Raw genomic sequence first — 20289 nt, 5'->3', positions numbered from 1 at the left:
TTCTGGGCCCTGGGCTTGTCCTCTTCTTCCTGAAACACTGTTTAATACTTACTCACTTCTCACGTGGCTCCCTGACTTCATTCTTACCGCTACTTCTGCACATCTAATTGACTCTCGTCTTGCATTGCAAACAAGTTTCTGTTATCTGTGCTTTTCCATGTATTTCCCATGATCTCCCATTGAATGGAGTTCACCCACTAGAGCAGTCGAGTTTCTTCCAATACTTCTGTCTTTGTGTCTTCCACCACCTCCCTGCTCTATGTTGTCTACTGTGGAAGCTTCGTATGAACCAAATAGCTGTCATAGTAGCCAGTGTCACATAGGCAAGCCTAGAGGAAGTCTCTCTCCAGGGCCTGAAGAGCTGCCAAATTCAAGCCATTTGAAAGATTTCTGTTTTTCTTAAAAAAATCAAGTGGGCATCATTGGACTCCCACGGCAGAGCAATGCTTATACAAAACCATTGACGAGTTATGGGCTTGATTCTAATTTGGCTATTAAATTCTCAGTGTTTCTTATGTTGGGTTTAGTCTGAGGTTTGAGGATATTTTGGGGGCATATTCAAAGACAGAATATATATATATATATATATATATATATATATATATATATATATATGTATAAATATTTGTCACATTAAGGATTTGGACCACCAGTCACATGGTACCAAAACCAATACATGAATTCAATTCAAACTTAAATTTTCTCCTTAACGTTTTTTCTGCCAAATATCCCATCAAAACAAATAGTTAAATATTGTTATAGCTGATGCGTGTTCTTTAGAATTTTTCTTTTTGGTCCACTGGTGTGTGCTTTTCATCTGGTTGAAATCCTTCATTCACCTTTTGGAATGATGACTCAGGGACTGGTTCATTGCCTTTGCCCTCTGGAAGTTCCATATTGTTTTTTCTGTAATATTTCTTGTATACTACATAGACTAGAAAACAATACACAGCAGGTTAAGCAAATTTCATAATAATAAGCTGCAAACTTACTTTGGACAGTGATTATAATCTATGTCTCAAAAAGCAGTTGGCATTTTCTGTGGGCTGGAGGCTACTTATAGAGCATGATCACCATTCTTCGTTCCATGATCGCTCATGGTAAGAGGGGTGACTGCACTTCAGAAGGACCTATCACACAGTTAAGGGCTATTTGCTCACCTGATTTCTGCAGGCATCAGCCCTGTAGGTGGTACTTACCAATAACAACAACAGCAAACATTTATTCTGTCCCTACTGTCTCCCAGTTATGTGCTAGTCCTCAGTAATACGCTACAAGCTAAGGGGCATTGTCAGGACCTTGGTGTACTGGTCTGTGTTGGAGGACTTGAGCTGGAATAATGGTCTCTCCCAGCCTTCACTCTCTCTTTCCTACGATGGGGGAGCCTTGGCTGATGGATGATCAGCCTTCCTTTCTTCCACGAAGCTGCTAGTCTCTGGTGGCAGCCATTTCTCAGCATATTTTTGAGGTCAGCTCACACCTGGACAGACTGACCTGCAGTTGATGTGTGTATGCGTGTACTAAATGAACATGTAGGAAGCAGTGGAGAGGGACGGTATTACCAAGCCCACGTGGTCATTGTTTTGAGCCATATTTTATAATTAAGCTTTATCTATAATAAAAGTGCTATTTTGTTATCTAAATATCTGAATCTTTTTTCTTCTACTTCTCATCTGGTTCCAAAGTCTACAGGGGAAAAGAAAGTATTATTTACTGGCACCTTCAGTTTCCAATACCTCACACTTAAAATTGGTATAATAATACTGTCGTCTATCTCATAGGGCAATTGTGAGATAAAATGGTAAAGGGTCTAGCACAGCCCTGCGAGAGTAGTAAGTGCTCAGTAAACACTAACTCTTGTGATGATACAAAGCTGAGAGAGACAATAGCCTGCTTCCAAGGTCTTAATATGTCAAGGTCAATATCCCCTAGGTTGGTCTCTGCCCTTCTACTAATATATTGGTTTTGAAGCCACTGAGCTATTGACTCTATTGAATTGAGCTTGTGGTTAATTACAATATCCCAACACTTTTATTATAAACGGTTTTGAGCCGGGAATCCCTCAACTTATCACTGATTTTATTTAACCAAACTATTTATTTCCCTCCCTTCCTTCTTCCCTTCCTTCTTTCCTTTCCTTGTCCCCCAAAGTATTTAGACTTCTAATCCTTACACCAAAATATGTTTCCCGGCATTGCATATTCTTGTTTCCATTCTTGCTGCTAAACCTGGGGGAAAATACAAGACCAATACTATTGCCCACTTTTCCATGATTCCTTCAGCTTATCTACTAATCCCTTTTGAATTAGTTATTTAACTAGTAAATCTATGTAATTGTCCTATCACCAATCTACTTTCTCTGGTTTGGCTACTAGACACCACTAGTATTATTTGGGAAAATCCCACAGTGTACCAAACTTGGTACATCTCCATCATACACGTAAACAAGGTAATTAGGCCATGGAGCCCTCCCTCGTGTACCAGTGATAAGTCAGTGGAACGTTTCTAATGGGTCCAGAGGGTCCTGTACTGGAAAGGACAACTCTGCTTTGAGAATGACACTCAAGATGATAGCACAGAGAATGATTAACTCCTATGGGCCAGTTAAACATCTGTTGGAGCTAAGTGAAAAACCAAACCTCAACCTATACAAAACTGTACCTCTGGTCATTGTATCACTTAAGAGTCACATTTTTTCATTCACTTTCACTATACAATCCTCATTAAAATGCCACTAAGATTTAAGAGGAAGTTTCTTTATTAAACCAACCCCCCCAAAAAAATCCCAAGAATTTGAAAATAAAGGTCAAATATGACCAGTCCTTAGAAAACAAAATATAAAGAAAAGTTTCAAGTAGGTGAAAGCCAGCAGGTGGCAGGGGCTAATCGATCAAAGCTATATGCTACGTTAGAGTGAAATTAAAAATCAAGTTGGCTATTCTTAGTACTTGAAATGAAGAACATGTTTGCTTCAACTATTTCAATTGTATGGTTATTATAAAATATATATATATACACACACATGTATGCACATACATACATGTCTTCCAATATAACTTAGCCTGATAAATATCCCTTGTATACTAATTTTCTGATAAATATCTTACATATATAATAAGCATATCAAGATGATGATTTGAGAAAAATGACCAGTTCAGGTTTCCTGGAAGCAGGTAGGTAGGCACACTATAAAATGGTCCTAACAGGTTAATATGCTCCTTAATTACTGAGAAAAAGAAAGTCAGTGGAGAGAATCAACCTCCATTACTTTTCACTTAAAAATACCCTTTACTAGAACGTTTTGGTAAGATTATAATTTTTTTCATCAACAGTTGGGAAGTCATGATAATATTATGGGTGGCTTTTCCCACCTGTTGATTTCAATGCCAGAAAAAGGGAATTAAAAAATGCCATACTAGCAACTCCAGAATTTCTCAAAGAAGCACATCACAATGAAATGTGATGATCAGTGTTCCTTACGTGCTAAGAATATTGCTGCCATGATGAGCTGGAAGATGCTGTAGATGAGTGGGAAGGTGAACATGAGGTTGAGCTCCTCGGTAGTGAAGGAGAGCTGGATGATTGTGGAGCACAGCTGCGTGTTCTGCATCCCAGTTTCCAAAGCAACTGTTCGGCACCTGAAAGAAATGTTCCGAGAACCTATGTTTTCATTGGCTTGTTTGGGGTGTAGTTGTTCTGCTTTGTTATTGTATAACATTAAAAGCAGATATGAACGTAGAAAACTTACCCTTACCAAAGGGGATAGTGGGGGGTGGGGAGGGATAAATTAGGAGTTTGGGATTAATAGGTACACACAACTATATATAAAATAGGTGAACAGCAAGGGGACCTACTGTCTAGAACAGGGAGCTATTTTCAATATCTCATAATAACCTATAAAGGAAAAGAATCTGAAAAATAATATACATATATGTATAATGATCATTTTGCTATACACGTGAATCTAACACAACATTGTCAATTAAGCCTCAATTTAAAAAAATATTTACTATGGAAAAAAAGCAGATATGAGAACAAGTACATATGTATGTTTGTATACATATATCTGTTTTTAATATATGTATTTATTCACTATATAGTTTTATTTATATTAAACAAATATGTAATTTATTAACATATTATTAGATAATACATTATAATATAAATAAATATTTTATCACTTTTCTCTACATATACATAGATAAAATCTTGCTCTAGTCACCCTTATGATCGTTATGATAATGAGAAAATGGACATAAACCTCTACAAAAGTTAAAAAGCTTTATGTAAACAAAAGCCGCTGTTATTGTTTTCTCCTTTTCAAATTAAAAAAATTGGGGATTATAATATTTTCTTGTCCAGAGGAACAAAGAACACCAGTTAGCTTATTTTGCCCTCTGAGCAGTGGAAGTATCTGTGTCATCTATTTCTATATGTGTATATATACACAGAGATTATTTATATTATATTTAATATATGGATAACATTTATTAATAAGCAATATATCCTTATTAAATATAATATTGATTAAATTTATAGATTTACTTATAAAATAAAATTATATGTTGAATAAATATATACACATTGAAAGCAGATATATATGTATACATGTGTGTATATATATAATATATATATATAAATTAAAAAATATATCTGAAAGGAGCAGGCTCATTTATATTAATGTTCCATAAATGGCAGAGGGGGTTCATGTCACTCTTTTTAATTATGTCCTTGGTAACAGTGCAGAGCACAGAGCAGAGGCTGAGAAAACACTCAAGGTAGAGTATTTGTTATTGCTGTTTTATTGTTAAATTGGTTTTGTTCTTCTGGTGAAATCTTGATCAAAAATCTGCAAGGTGGGCATTACTGGCCCCATTCTACAGATGAGAAAATCAAAGGAAGAGTAAGTGCCTGGCGTGGGGTTCCACCATGGGTGAGTGGTGGGTCAGCCTGACTCACATCACACCCTTTCCACTGTCCAGTACCTCCCACCTTGTCCCTGACCTCATACATGTACCAGCTCCGACACCTGCTTTTCCCTCTGCCTATTGATTCCTATGATCTAGTTGGAGAGGAAAGCCCATACATGCTAAAACAAGTTCTAATATCCAGCACTTTGTGGATCATGAGTGCATCCTGTTTCTGGCCCAAGGAACCCTTGTGGATCACAAGGCCAACCTGGATGCTTTGGTTGAAGTCACTTTGTTTGGAGAATAAGGACACGTGACGGTGGAAGAGGCCAACTTGCACCGTAGGGGGAATGGTCCAGGAGAATTTGAACAAAAAAAGAGGCAGTCAATGCTTTCTTTCTGGGGGACTTGCATAATTTAAGGATGAATGAGTTTATATAGAATGATGTATTCAGAAATAGGGTAATGTTATTACAGGTGAGAAACTTTGAATCTGCATCAGTATGTACAGCTGTTGTAGGTTGAATTGTATTTTCCCAAATGCATATGCTGAAGTCCCAACCCTCAGTACCTCAGATTGTGACCTTATTTGGAAATAGGGTCACTAAAGATACAATTAGTTAAGACAAGGTGATTCAGATGCACCCTAATTCAATATGACTGGTGTCCTTATAAAAAGGGGAAGTTTGGACACAGAGACATGCACAGAAGGAAGGCACTGTGGAGAGAAATAGCTAGAAGATGGTCATCTACCAGCCAAGGAGAGAGGCCTGGAACAGGTCCCCCTTATCCCTCAGAAAGGGCCAATCCTGCTGACACTGATTTTGGACATCTAGCCTCCAGAACTGGGAGATACATTTCTGTTGTTTAAGCCATTGTTTGTGGTGCTTTGTTACAGCAGCCCTTGCAAACAAATACAGCAGCTATCACAGAAGAAAATTCCTAGTCTGATTTACCAAAACACCATACCTGTGCCAGGACTGACCAGCTATTCTGGCCAGAAAAAACCCTAGGGAGTAACCAGCCAATGGAAATAGGGTTCCTATAGCCCAGAGTTTGGGCTCGATGATCCAGGCACTCTGGTACAGTACTCCTCCGACCACTGCTATGAGTACGATGAGCAGGGCGCCTGTGATGGACCCAACCTGGAAGAAAGACACAAGCAGATGCAACAATCGTGAGTCAATGCAAATCTAAATATTCTTGTCAGAGAAGAAGCCTAAGCATCTCTTTCTCTCTGGGAAAGTGAGAATAAGTGATCTTTCTGTGTAACCCTTGCCCGATGGCCATGGTAGACCCACCAGAAATGCTGGTGCTTGTCCCACGGTTTAATTTTTAAGAAGATTAACAGGACCAGTTGAGTGTCCGTGCTCGGTTAGCCTGAAGAAGATGTTCTAGTTGCAAATTATCCTTGTCAGAGAGGAAGAAAACCCACTCCAATAAGAACTAGAAGAGCTGGCTTCCAGATTCAAGTCCTCCTGCCTGCCTTCCTTAGGTCAATCATGAAAGTTCTGTGAGTCTTACATGTTTCATCTGTAATTGAGGATGAAATCTTACCTGAGTCACATTTTATGATTGGTATGATAATGAGAAAATGGAGATAAAATTCTATAAAAGTTAAAAAGGCATGGGAAAACAAAACACTGTTATTGCTTTCTCCTTTTCACATTAAAAAAAAATCGGGGATGTTAACATTTTTTTTTTCTGGTCCAGAGAAACAGAACACCAAGTGGCTTATTTTGCCCCCCTGAGAAGTGGAAACTATCCATGTCTATATTTGTCTATATCATCTATATTGTCTGTCTCCATCAGGTGGCTAGAATATAGTTGGTAAAAGGGAATGAATTGTTACTAATTATGTATATCATCATTTATATATATAGTTATATATTATTATCTTTATGTATATATAAATGTGTATATAAAATCTACCAGTTGCCAGGCACAGAACTGGCCATATAGATACAGGGATAAGAAAGATACTATTTCTTTTCTAAGACAGCTGTCTAGATATATTTTGTAATACAAACCCACATAACAGAGATAAAAGCAAAGTGCTGTTGGTGTACAGAGTAGAATAAAACCAAGAGGTGAAGTTTGAATTGGGAATCTCAAAGGGTGGATAGAAATTTGACCTGTGGTTGGGACAGGGAAGGGTGTTCTAGAAGAGTGGGCTGCATGTCTAATAACTTTAAGACCCTCTAGAAGGGGCTTTATAATACAGTGAGAAAAACCAGTTCAGTAGATGGAGAGAGCCATCGCTGCAGTGCACACTCTGGGACACTTGACCACGCTGCCTGTGGCATGGGACACTTACCTTAAGTATGATCTTGGCTTTATGGGGCCATCTGTGATTAACAAACATTCCAATGGAAACAGGAACAACAAGAGCCACCAAAGATATACCTAAAGGGGACAGAGGGCAATTTGATCAACAGAATACAGCACAGGAAAGAGGAAAACAAGAGTAAGTGGCCCCCAAAAAGGTTTAGGATGTAGAACAGGCTCCCTTCCTGAATACAGTAAATAATTTAAAAAACAATCCACTCCCCCAAACTCTACTTCTTTACCTACTCCAGTATATAACTCAATATTACTGGTGGAAGATTGGTAATATTGATGATGTAAGTCCTTTCCCTAAATCCTGGATTAATTTTTTTTAGAGTTCTTTATACTGCCAATCAAAATCTTTTAGTTTCAATTTGTCAGAATCTTGGATTATGTGCCCTTGGGATCTTTATATCCTAGGAAAAATACCTTTTCAAAGTATGTGTATGTGTGTATGTGTGTGTGTGTGTGTATTCTTGGGGTGTACAAAGATGATATTTAACATCTGTCTGTTACTTCACGGTAGTAGAAATAAAAGAAAAAAGTTCAAAATTCTCCAGACATTCTGTGGCTAATGACTTCCGGTTAAGACTGATTTGGGTGATTCAAATCTGCAGCAGAGAAGTGAAAGTATAGGTTGAAAAAGCATGCTTTAAATTTTCCATGAGATAATATATTTGTCGACCTCTCAAGTAATTATAATTCTTTGCAGGAACGTGCTCACCCAGCCAGATAAAAGAGTCATACTTCAGTTTCTCTGTGTTAAATTTACTGCTGTTCTTGTGACATGTGGTTTGTTTCTCCATGTTATTTAACACTCATTTGTCCGATGGCTGCTTTTATATAATATGGCACCAAACAACTTCTAACTTCTCACAGGCTGTTTCTTTTTCAAACATCCTTTTAAAGTAGTAGGAGAAAGTGGAATTGAATAATGAAATTCTGAGAGTGGATGTTGTTTAGTATTGGAGTAGATTGAACTAGGGCTGGGAAATGGATTCTAGATTCCAGGGCTGTAAATATCAATTTAAAATGAATACAATAGTGATGAAAACATAATGTCTTTGTAGCCTTCTGGCCCTCCTGGTGATATAAGGGTCTGCAATTACTTTTCCCCAGAAATTACTCAATGGGATTAAGTAATAGCTAAGGGTACAAAGAGCAGGAAAAGAAAAAAAAAAGTAGGGATGAAAGAGTAAGGAGAAAATGGTGGAATAAAGAAAATGAAAAAGGTCACAGATGGATGTACTGGTCAGAGCCCCCAGAAAAATCCCCTTTGGGTATCTTTACATCCTGCTACTTTGGGAGGAGACTTCCTCCTCTGGGTGTCCAGACTATTTCCTAAATGGATGTTTGTAGGCCTTAAAGGAAAGCCGTCTTGATACAAATTGGTTGCACTGTGGTTGCTTAAGTCTGGGTGCCAATACTGTGATTGGAATGTGAGTGTGGTTAGGTTTTGGTGATGTATCTGTCATGTGTTGGATCTGTGCAAAGGCAGCCCAGCCCGTGCTCGGCCCCTCTTTGCTGAGTCTTAATCTCTTGGGGGCAACCCAAGGCTACCAGATAAACACACAAGCAGGACCAGTGGCCAAAGATAATGGCAGAATTGCATTTCCCCTCTTGACCAGACGAGACCGGATAAAGATTTTCCGGGACTCGAAGTTGGCTGGAAAAGACACTCTTTGCCCTTCATCCCACTCAGAGCGTGTGACTCCCACCTGGAATTCTTTACTCTCCAGAGGCCTAGAGATTTGTGTTTCTTATTCCCCATGTGCCTGAGCTCTCTGTGGCAAATGCTTGTCCATTGAGACGAGAGAGCATCGCTTACAGTTGCACTGTTCGAACCATAGCTTGGTCTTTAATCAAGTTTACATGGCAGGTACAGGAGGGAAGAAAGGGACAAAGAAAAAAGAAGAAAAGTGAGTGGGAAACAGAGTCACGGGGTAGAACTTGGAGCCAGACAGACTCGGAGCTGAACCTTATTTGCAAACTTTGAGAACCATGTGAATCATTTAAGCCTCCCAGCCTCAGTTTCCCCGTTTGTGAAGTGGGTAGAATTATGTCTAATGCATGGTGCTGTTGTGAGAATCAGATGGGGAAATGGATACACGGGTTGTGGTCCTAGACATGCACAGGATGGAAGAGGTGGCATGGGAGCTTTCTGCAGTGTTTGCAGTGGTACCAGCTGCACAAGCTGCCTCCCTCCTCCATCCAAATGTCACCATCTGAAGGGGCTCAGGGGGTATTTATTGAATCATCAGAACATGGTGAGCACCGTATGGAAACTGGGCCCAATAGGCCGGCCAACGGAGCAGAGTGGAGAGCAGGCCGAGGGTTATTTCCAGCTCCCTGGTCATCTTGGACAAATTAAACACATACCCTGAGCCTTACTTAATTGCCTCATTGAAAAGTATTGAAAACATCTTGTGAATTAATCAGGTTGTGTGTTTTCTACATTAAAGGGTAGCAAGAAGGTTAGGTTGGAAAAAGGACAAGGACAAAATGGTGAATAAGCAGAGTTAATACTTTTGTTTTTTCAAACTCTCATTTTAAAACTTTTTATCTTTTCCTCTTCATTTCTCTCCCCTTCTGTTTTCTCTTTTCTTTTCTTTTTGCCCTTTATGCCTTGTAGGATGACCTTTTCCTCCTTTCAGGTACTAATGACTCACTTTCTCTTCCTTTCAAAATTTATTCACATTGAAGAAGGTGCTATCAGTCATTCACACTGTAGTTAGAATTTCCCAATATCACCATGGGGCATTTTCCAGGAGGGAATGACTATCAAGAGGAGAATATTTTAAGGCTTACATTTTTTTCTTAAACAACAAATAATATAGAATTAAAACTCCTCATTCAGCAGACACATTCTGTGAGAGGCCTACAGTGCACACCACTCAAGCAAACTGCACTCTTTTCCTTGAAGGAAGGTGTCCTCCCAGGGAGCAGACTGAGAGTTGAGCAGCGTAAGGCACAGGCAGGTGGCTGTACAGGGTCACCCTAAAGCCTGCTTGCAGGAGATGACATCTGATAGGAAGGAGTTCTCTGGGGTCTGTAGAAGGACCACGTGAGGAGAAATCCCATACTGCACAAGGTGTGCCAAAAAGGACCACTTTTTTGTATGTGTGGGGAGGATGTCTCATGGCCATGGTAGGAATAGAGTAGAGTCTGTCTGAAAATATTGCAATACAGATTGTCCCCCATGAGTGTTCCAAAGTTTGTTCTAACTCAGTTGTATAGACCCAAATCATGTTTTTATCACAGAAACAATTGTTCTTAGAAATGGAAGCCATCCAGTCCAGCTTCCCATGTCAACACGAATCCTGTTTACAAACATCTTTCTGAGGCACCGTTCAGTCTTTGCTCACATGTTCCCTTCCACAGGACCCCTGCACCTCTTTGAGGCAGCCCATCAGGGAGACACTGGTCTGCAAGGTCAGCTGAAAAAAGACTATTTAGCATGTCAAGTAGCTGGCCATTGGTACTGAGGTACTAGTTCACTTACATCTCATCTTTGATGACCGTGGCTCTAGCAGATACCTGGTTTGGGTAGACCAGGAACTATCTTGTCCTGCCCTTGACCCCATGTTCCACCAATGACTTAATCTCCCACCAATATTTGTTCTCCAGAAATAGGAAATAAAGCCCTTTGGGGCTGGGGGTGACCATCTGGGAGCTGAGTGGAGACAGAGTTATAACTTGCACGTTTGGCTCCGAGGGCCTGGTACACAAGCTGGGCCAGTAGATCAACTTCTGAATCACGATGTTGTTCCCATTGCTTACCGGGTGCCGTATTTTGAAACCATAAATAGAATGTTTTTTGTATTCGTTCAATATGAGTGTTCCGGAGTGCCCTGGACAAGTTGTGCCCTGGGATGAGGGAAGGACAGAGCCACCTGTGCATCGGCAGCCCCAGCCTCCTCAGGTCCACATGGCTGTGCACGGGGTTCCATTCCATCAGCCCCCTCCCTGGTGCTTTCAGTGGAGGACAAAACCAGTTCTCCCTCGGCGTCAAGCTTTGGAATTCACATTCGGCCAATCCTCATTCAAACACAGGCGAGACTTGTCCTGAAATCCTAACTGGGCACAAACTACTGCTGGTCCAAGAAGTAAGGTCTAGCTGAGTGTGAGCCTGGCCTGAGGATCTACCCAGGGACAAGCAGAGGGGAGGAGGGCCGGTTAAGCAATCTGGTGGAGGAATGACTTACCTATTTTATCATAGGGAATTATGATTATCCCAGAGTCGGCCCACATTTTGGTATAGATTAAGAGGCACAGCGGCATCATCCCCAGGGCAAGCAGCGTGGAGCATGTGGTCATGCTGATGCTGAAAGGAAACGGGCAGGGTGATAGAGCCACCTGGGTTTTCTACGGGAGAGCTTGTTTCATTTTTCAGTGCGTGATTAGAAAGTCCTGCCAAAGACCCTCCGCCAGCAGCACCATCCGGTCCGATGGACAGAAATACACACGTACCCTGGTCTGTGCAGGGCCACACTGGGGGCAAGATAGTGAGATTTGTATTTCGTGTCTTTCTACTTTGTCTTGTGCCACCCCTCCCTCCCCACTAGTTCTCAAGGATCAGAGAAGATATTTCGTGACTGTATAAACTCATTGTTAAACAAGGTACAAGGTGCTTGGACATGCCACCCTTCAAACCTCCAATCAGAGAAGAGCAAACACATTTATACCCGCCAAGACATCAGGGACTTTGCTGTGTCTGCTCGGGATGAGACAGGCCTCCGTGGCCCCTGGAGGAGAATGCACATTCAAGGGAGGAAGCCTCAATGTCTTTCCTTAAAGCAGATAAATTATTCCCCTAATGCCCAAAGCTTGAGAGAAGGAGAGGAAGCTGACTTCAAAAACCAAGGAAAACATGCAAGCAGGGAGGGTGGGCCTGGGTTCTAGTTCTGCTAAGAAATTTAGCAGATGGTGCTCAGTAGCACCAGGGTCTGGTAGCGCTCCTCCTGAAGCATCAGTGTTTGAGTGAGTGGACATGGTTGAACAAGTGGACTTTGGCTTTGGAGGTGGAGGGGGTATGAAATTATGCTATTTTTAGCACTACTGCAGCAGATGGAGGAGAGGTTTTGGGTAGTGGGTCTTTTGGTCCCTGAAAAGTGCCCTGTGGATGGGGGGCATATTCTCTTCCTGGGAAACAGAGCCCTTAAACGGCTGGGCCAGACACTGGCTGGCTTGGAAGCAGGTGTGGCCACATTTATGACTATGGGTAGTTTACTTGAGTTCCCTTTGCTAGTTTCCTTATCTGTGAAATGAAGAAATGTGAAATGAAGATCATAATCATCACTACCTCCTAGGCTGTGAGGACTAAGGGACCCAATGAGTCCAGTACTTAGAATAATGCAAGGCACTCATTAAAAGCCAGTTAAATCTAACCCTAACCCTAACCCTATCCAGCCATTGTGTGTGTGTGTGTGGTGTGTGTGTGTGTGTGTGTGTGTGTGTGTGTTGTGTTTCAGCATAATACAGAATCAGGAAACTAGAGAGATTTTTCTGAAAGGCCCTTTTTCTAATAGCCGTAGCACTGAGACTATCAGAGTAGTAAGTTCTTAAAGGAATTAAATGTGGACTTCAAGGAAATGTTAAGTTATTTACAATAACTGCCTCCCCTCTGGAAAAACAACCAAAAACCACAAACCACCCTACACATTGCTAAGGAAAGCAGCTGGAGGTGAGGAAGTTCGTTTCATTGCATCTAACTAAGCAGTTTTGGCAAAATAAAGGATGGGGCAGTGTTTATCAGGGGGCTTACCTTGTATACTAATCATTTTTTTAAAAACCAGAATGAAGTCACTTAAGACATGTTTAAAGGATTTAGAAAAGAATACTTGTCTTAGTAGAGCTAAAATTGTGTAACAATAACCAGTGCTGGGGATGTATGTAAAGCATTTCCAAGAAGTTCAATCTGTTATGGTGACACGTTAACTTAATTTAGATATGCAATAGGATGCTAAAGGCAGAGTTCCACACCAGAATAATACGTTAATTTGTTACGAATAGTGCTTTGTCCTACTTATAAGTAAGATCCTGGAGTTTGATTTTCCCCTCTCTCTCTTCCTTTGCCATTCTCTTTTTCATCTTTTATTTAAAGAAATAAATTAGGATGGATTTAAAGTTATCCCCATAATAAAATTACTTTTATTCCAATACATCCAATATGCTTTACAGAGTGGAGATGATGGGATGGGGGTGGAGAAGGGAGCAGTGTGCATTACCTGCATCACAATGAAGAGAAGGCTGACCATTTTTTGTTTTAAACCATGAGAACAACTTTTAGAAGGAAGTCTGTTTCTCCCCTTGTTTTTCTTTCAAATTTCCTTCTGAAAGCTTCAATTCTGACTCATTGCTAAGATAATTTATGAAGTTGTGTCCTGGCTTGGATTTGGCAAGAATGGTTTCTTAAAGGCCACGAGAAGTGACAAAACAGGAGTTGGAGAAGGGAATGGTTTAGATTTAGTGGCCACTTTGACCATGAGATGCTGCAGAGGGGCAAGAGGAAAGATGGCCAGAATCACTCAAAATGAGATGAAAACCAACTCAGATAAACGATTTTAAGGGACAATGTAGGAGAATAAATTAGCAAGGAAAAAATCATTTTACGTAAAAAATTTGAAGTTCTACAAAGAGCAAAGATGTCAACAGTGGAATACTATACCCTGCATTTATATTGGAATAAGAGAAAACATCAGAAAAAAATCTCTTGGTTTAAATTCTTGTCTTAGTCCTATTCATTGCCAGGGAGAATTGTTTTCCTTCTTTTTTCTTTTTGGAATTAAAAGAAAGCAATAAATGAGAATTCAGTGAATGCTGAAGAATTTGGTGAAGTCTGTGATAAGGAATGCAAAGATTATAATCATATTAGAAATGAAACACCAAGTTTGAAAGATCAAAAAAGTGTACACAGGTGGGGCTAGAAGGTGGATACATGATGACTGATAGAAATAGTATTGCACAGAGGTTAAGAGTCTGGACAGGGCTAAGCGAATAGGTCTGGATTCTGATTCTGACTCTCACGTGTACTGACTATGACCTCTGTCAAGGATAGGAGCCTTAATTTTATCATCTATTAAATGCAGAAAATACTAGTACTAACCTCAGAGGGTTAGTTTGAGGATTAAAATACACCTAGAGGACTTATACTGTGAGTGGCCCCTAACAGTGTCCACTAAATATTAGCTAGTAAATAAAAAGAAATGCTGCAGAGCAAAACAAAGCTCGGTTCCTCTGAGGGAAAATAAAGGGGAATTCAAATAGTGTTGGATTAATTCTTAGATTAGAGAGGAGCTGGACATTTGTGTCATTGAAATGGGAAGAACTGCTTTGAATTTGTGATAAGCCAGAGGGTCAGGGATTTTGAATAACTAAAATAACAGTGAACATGAAGTTGGAAGATGAAAAATATAACAACATTCGGCAAAAGAACAAAGGTTGTAGTAGGAAAACTTAGAAACTCTTAAATCTAGAAAATAATCAAAGGGAGTGCAGACAGTGCATAGCAGTGAAGGAATTAGGGGAAACTGAAGAAAGGATGCATAGGCAGGGATTCCCCAAAGAAGAAGTCAGAGAAAGGAAAATGGATTCCACATATAAGCAATATCATATGATATTTGTCTTTCCGTGTCTGACGTACTTCACTCCGTATGGCAATCTCTAGAAAGGATTCAAATGAACTTATTTATAAAAAAGAAGTAGAGTCATGGATGTAGAAAACAAACTTAGGGTTACCAGGGGTTAAGGGGTTGGGGAGGGATAAATTGGGAGATTGGGATTGACATATCCACACGAGTATATATAAAATAGATAACTAATAGGGACCTACTGTGTAGTACAGGGAACTCCACTCAATACTCTCTATGGGAAAAGAATCCAGAAAAAAAAAAGTGGATATATGTATATGTATAACTGATTCATTTTGCTGTACACCTTAAACTAACACAACATAGTAAATCAACTGTACTCCAACAAAAATTTAAAAAAATAAAGAAAGGAAAATAGGAAGGAACATCCTTGTGTGGTGTGACCGAGGCCGTTGCTAAAGAAAGGAAAGATTTAAAAATGGGGAGTCTTTGGGTATACATCAGACACAAGGGGGTGGAAGTCTCTGTGCTTGTTCCCCAAACTGTGGGCCACCAGCAAATTCACCTGAGAGCACCACCTTCATTTCTCCCTGAGACATTTTGTTCATAATGTGCCCACACCAGAACTAGAACAGGTGAAAATGCTTGTTCACTGATCAGATTCCCATAACTGTCTAGGCTGGAGCGGTCTGAGAAGGAGCTGAAATATTACTTGCTGTATGACAAAGAGCAAGGATTCCATTAGCAAGGTCTGCTTTTTTTGCTATTTTTGTGTGTGTGTGTGTGTGTGTGTGTATGTGTTTAAGTCACCAGAGACTGCAGAATGCAATGGTTTCCCAGGTTTGGGAAGAGATGACAGCGTGAAGGGGAGATGACTTGGTTTCTCCCAGGAACCACACCCAGGAAGTGAAAGCCAGATGGAGTTGTTTTGCCGGTGTTATATGGTATCTGCTCAACTAATGCAGATACCTGTTGGTATAAACAGTCATATCTTGGCTGCCATTGCTAGAGTTCAAGTGGAAATGGAGAAGGTAAAGTTCCAAGATGACAGAATCGGAAATATAAAGGGTAGATAGAATTGTATCTACATAAATGATCATGAGACTTTAGTTATCCACTGCTCACTCCAGAAGAATAAAAAGTGTTGGAAAACTGTTTCCCAATAGCTGAGGTGTTACTTTCTTAATTTGCTCTGAAGAAATATTTCAACAGTTTTTCCTCTAACATAGGCAATGCATAACGTCATCATCTTCCTAGAGGCATAATTTAACGTCCTTTCAGTGATCATGGGTTATCATTATTACTTGTTCCACTAAAATATGGTGATGTCTTCTGGGTGATAGGCTTACAGAGCTGTTTGTCCCTAAAATAGTGATGCAGAGCTGCTGTGCTTTCTGACTTATCTCCTTTGCTTTGGAGGCATTTTGATCTTTTCATTTGCAGTCAGGCTTTTGGGGCCACTGGCTGCTGTGGGACATACGCCTGCCCCCTCTAACAACTTGCTCCACCCCACTTCTTGTTTCTCATCCTCTGTGCTGGGGAAAAGTTTTAGAGCTTTACAATCGGGAGAGTAAGTGGGTCCTGTGTGAGGAACGTCTATGAGATGAAGTATGATTTACTTTGGGTGTGCAGAGTCTTTCACTGGGTCTTGTTTGTGTTCCGGATAGGTGAAGTCGCTAGAGAGGTGATGACTGCACTGGATGTGTCCTGGTGTTGTTCACAAGACAAGGGAGGTCTGTGGAGTGCACACTTTCTAGAATGAAAATTAACAATTTTCAATGCCACGTGTCCCATTAGAGGACTTGCTGAAGGATTCATCTATACTGATTCAGCTGGGGGTTTTCCACCAAGGCTCCAAATTCTAATTCTGGTTCTTATTTCTTACAGGAATTGTTATGCGAGGGAGATAAGATTACATAATCATCTCCTGTTTCCAGAGAAATAAGATTTCCTTAAAACCACAGGAAAGTGTACCTTAGAGTTTTTAGGTTAGGCTTTTACAGTTTCAGCCCCCAGAAGGGAATCTGCCCCAGTAGCTGCTCGACTCAGCATCACACACACTTTTCTGTCTTACAGAATGATGACACATGTGGCATTTCGTGGAGGTACAAGACTTCTGATTTGTTAAAAAGTTACAAATATTATGTAAAAGCTGTTTGGTGGCAAAGTCCTGTATTCAATTCAGTTCACTCCCCGCAACTTGCCTGTAGAATTCTCACCTCTGTGTCTTCATCCAGGTCACACCAAGTTGAAATCTAACAAGGCCTTATCGCTATAGGGTGGTTCACAGATTAACTAAACCCGAAGAGCACTTGCCATCCTTTGCTCCTCACAAGACTTTCCTTAGAAAAAAAATCTATTGCAAGGAGTGGATGGTATTTCCTTATGTGAGAGAGATGTCACGTGAAGGTATATCGTTTGTATGGCTTTTCTAAAACTTCTGGAGAAATCCTCACCAGCTGGGCTCAGGTGGCAGGCTTCCAGTTGCCCACTAGGCACTGGATCAACCTGGAACCCAGTCTGACATTTTGCTCTGTTTATATTTCTACACATTTGCTTCTGAGTGTTATAACGTGATCCACAGAGCCCATTGCCTACTGTACGGTATCTAATAAGCACTCGTTACACTGACACCTGGCAGGTTTGCAGAAAGGCATACCTTTCACAGGAAATGAGGAATGGTGAGGGAAGGAAAAAGACATTTGTCTATTCAACTTGCAGCATTAAAATTCTTGGTGTCCTTGCATTACTGCTTTGTCTTATTCCTATTAGTTTTATTTTTTTTCCAGTGCTAGTTCAGACTGGCACAGGATGAACTGGGCAAACATTGCAATTTAGATTACTCTGTGGGAAGCAGAGAAACCATTTTCTGTTTATTTTATAGGAAGGTAAGCATAATTTTAAAAAAGCTGTTGTAGTGGTTTTCTTTTTTCTTTTCTTTACTTTCTTTTTTTGTTTGTTTGTTTAATGCCAGTAGAAGTGAAGCAAATGTACAAAATCTTTCTTATACCTTATACCAAGAAAAAGCTTGTCCAAAAAACTGGCTGTGCTTGGCCATTGTCTCATCCTAGGGTCTAACTTTTAATGAACAATTTAGTTTCACGATTGCATTCAAAGCTCCTCATCACCACAAAGAAAGTGTTTTTTTGTTTTTCTTTTTTTCTGATACCAACAAGGAAAACTTTCTCAGCTGCAGCTTGTGGCTTGGAAAGGATTTCTTTTTTGAAAAACTTTGACTCTTTTCCCAAAGAGAAACAGCAATTATACAACTCCTTGTTAACTGAGTTAGATTTTAAAACACAAACACAAAATAGAACCCCTAAATTCACAGAGCTAAGCAGCTGCATAGGAAGGCGAGTCAAGACATTTCGTCTCCTGTTTCAATTCTTAGTTGGACCCTAGATCAATGGCAGATCAGACAGACATTCACAATGCCATAGGCTTCTGAGAAGATTAATTCAATGTGACTGCAGTACTGGGAGGTTTAGATATCTTACCTCAGGTCCATGTCGCCATCAGCCCAATAGGCCAAGACGTTGGAGGCGGTTCCTCCCGGACAGCATCCCATGAGGAGCACCACTACAGCTTGGATGGGGAGGATGTCAAAGGTCACTGAGAGGACGAATCCTGTGAGGGGCATGATTCCAAACTGACAGAGGAAGCCAACACATATGCCCCACGGCCGCTTTATGTGCCCTAGGAATTTCTTGATTTCCACATTGCATCCCATGGAGAACATCACCAGAGACAATAGGATGGTTAAGACCGTGCTCAGGACCACACTTAGAGTGGTGTTGACATCGTCCTCTGGCACCACACAGGACGCGCCATAGCAAACTGTTGCATTGGCCAAACAGACCGTTGAATTATTCATTGCTGGCTTTTCTGCTCAAATGCTCACAGAGGTCCACAGAAGCACCCGTCCTCTTCTCCTCACTAGATAAGTACTGTCTACTCCAACTGCGTCACTTTTAAACCCTTTTGAAACATATGTCACCTGGTGTCTCCTTCAAAAGCCACCTCAGAGAGGCAATAAAAAACAATAAATGCTAGTATGTCAGTTTCGAGAGGTAACCTTACAACACAGCACAAATTATGAATCATAAAAGTCCTGCCAACTTATTGGTCCAGACAGAGAATTCTATTTAATCATTTATTGACATGATAATGAACAGTGCCATATAAAAAGAGCTGTGTTAATATTTAATGCTGGGAAGCTTTGTTCAATAATGTCAGTTAAATGACGCTTAAAATCAACTCAGACTATTACAGAACATTGTAGGGGTTAAGCCGCAGGAAAGCATCTCCTTGCCATGGGGGCGACTGGGTCCTGAGAAGTCCAGTGCCTTGTGACAAATCAAATTGCCCACTAGTATCAGACTCTGAGCTGGAACCCAGACCATCAATTTCCTCCCCTACTAGTTTTCCTACTGTATTATTCTGTCTGTGTGTATTGGTCTATAGTGTGCATAAAGAATATTTACGTTTGAGAAACTTGTAGGGTCTTGATGCAAACCTATGGGAGAGTAACATGCAGGAGGGTAGGATGTTTTCTGTTCCGTCTGGTGGGAAGGCGGCCAGGAAAGCCCCCCGTCAGTTACTTACACACACAATTATGTATGCGTTGCCATGGTAACAAAGTGCTTCATAGCAAGAGACAATACAATTATTTGGAGGGGTGAACCTCAGAGGATTAGGTCAAAGTGATGGGAGCTCTTTGTACTTGACGTCAGGAATGGAAATTAGAAATTATTTTGGGGGGGATTCTGAGGTTCCAAGGGAGGTTGATTTCTGTGCATGTCAAATGGTCAAACTTATTATGAGCAGAAAGCTGTCCTCAGCATATAGGGAAGATAAAAAAAAAGCAGAGGAGAGATTCTTCCTATTCTTAGGAGTTTATAATCCAATTTTTGGGTCAGGATGCGGCATAAGAATAAAATTGAATATCTGGATCATGATTCACAATTTATAGGACAAATTCTAATTTATTATTCAATTTAATCACCTTAAATAGGGTTAGCATCCCCATTTTACAGATGAGGACTTGAGAGTCTAGGCAATGAAGTGCTTTATTCAAGATTACCCAGCAGATAACTGGAAATACTGAAACTCAGTTTGGCTTGGAGGCGATTGAGAGAAATGCCTTAGAAAGGAGCTTCTCCAAACTCAGCGTACTCACAACTCCCCGGTGGGTCTTGTTAAAATGCAGATTCTGAATCTGGAAGTCTGGGGTGGGCCTCAGGCGTCCGCATTTCTCACAAGCTCACAGTTCACGGTGATGATGCTGATCCAGGGACCACACTGGTCTCAGAATACTGACATCAGGGTGACCCTAACAGCACCCAAGCTGGTAAAAATTGAATTTACTGGTCACTTACTTACTGAAGAACTTACTGCAAACAGCGTTTACAGAGCAACTTGATGCGCGAAATTAAACTTTTCCATAACTTGAATGAACATGA

The 20289-nt window shown here is 40.5% G+C and overlaps 1 protein-coding gene across 1 annotated transcript; it reads right to left on the bottom strand.

Moving 5' to 3' along the window:
* Positions 1-776: 776 nt before the first annotated feature.
* SLC10A2 (solute carrier family 10 member 2) lies at positions 777-18701 on the bottom strand (the record flags this gene model as incomplete). The annotated part of the gene is made up of 6 exons (XM_079721611.1): positions 777-934; positions 3481-3638; positions 5880-6055; positions 7228-7316; positions 11444-11562; positions 18325-18701. The coding sequence occupies 6 exons, from the start codon at positions 18699-18701 to the stop codon at positions 777-779; spliced, it is 1077 nt and encodes a 358-aa protein (XP_079577737.1).
* Positions 18702-20289: the final 1588 nt, after the last annotated feature.

This window comes from Hyperoodon ampullatus (genome assembly GCF_949752795.1).
Source record: "Hyperoodon ampullatus genome assembly, chromosome: 16".
Lineage (NCBI taxonomy): Eukaryota > Metazoa > Chordata > Mammalia > Artiodactyla > Ziphiidae > Hyperoodon > Hyperoodon ampullatus.
Note: the sequence above shows the minus strand (reverse complement) of the source record. Positions and strands in the feature narration are given on the sequence as shown.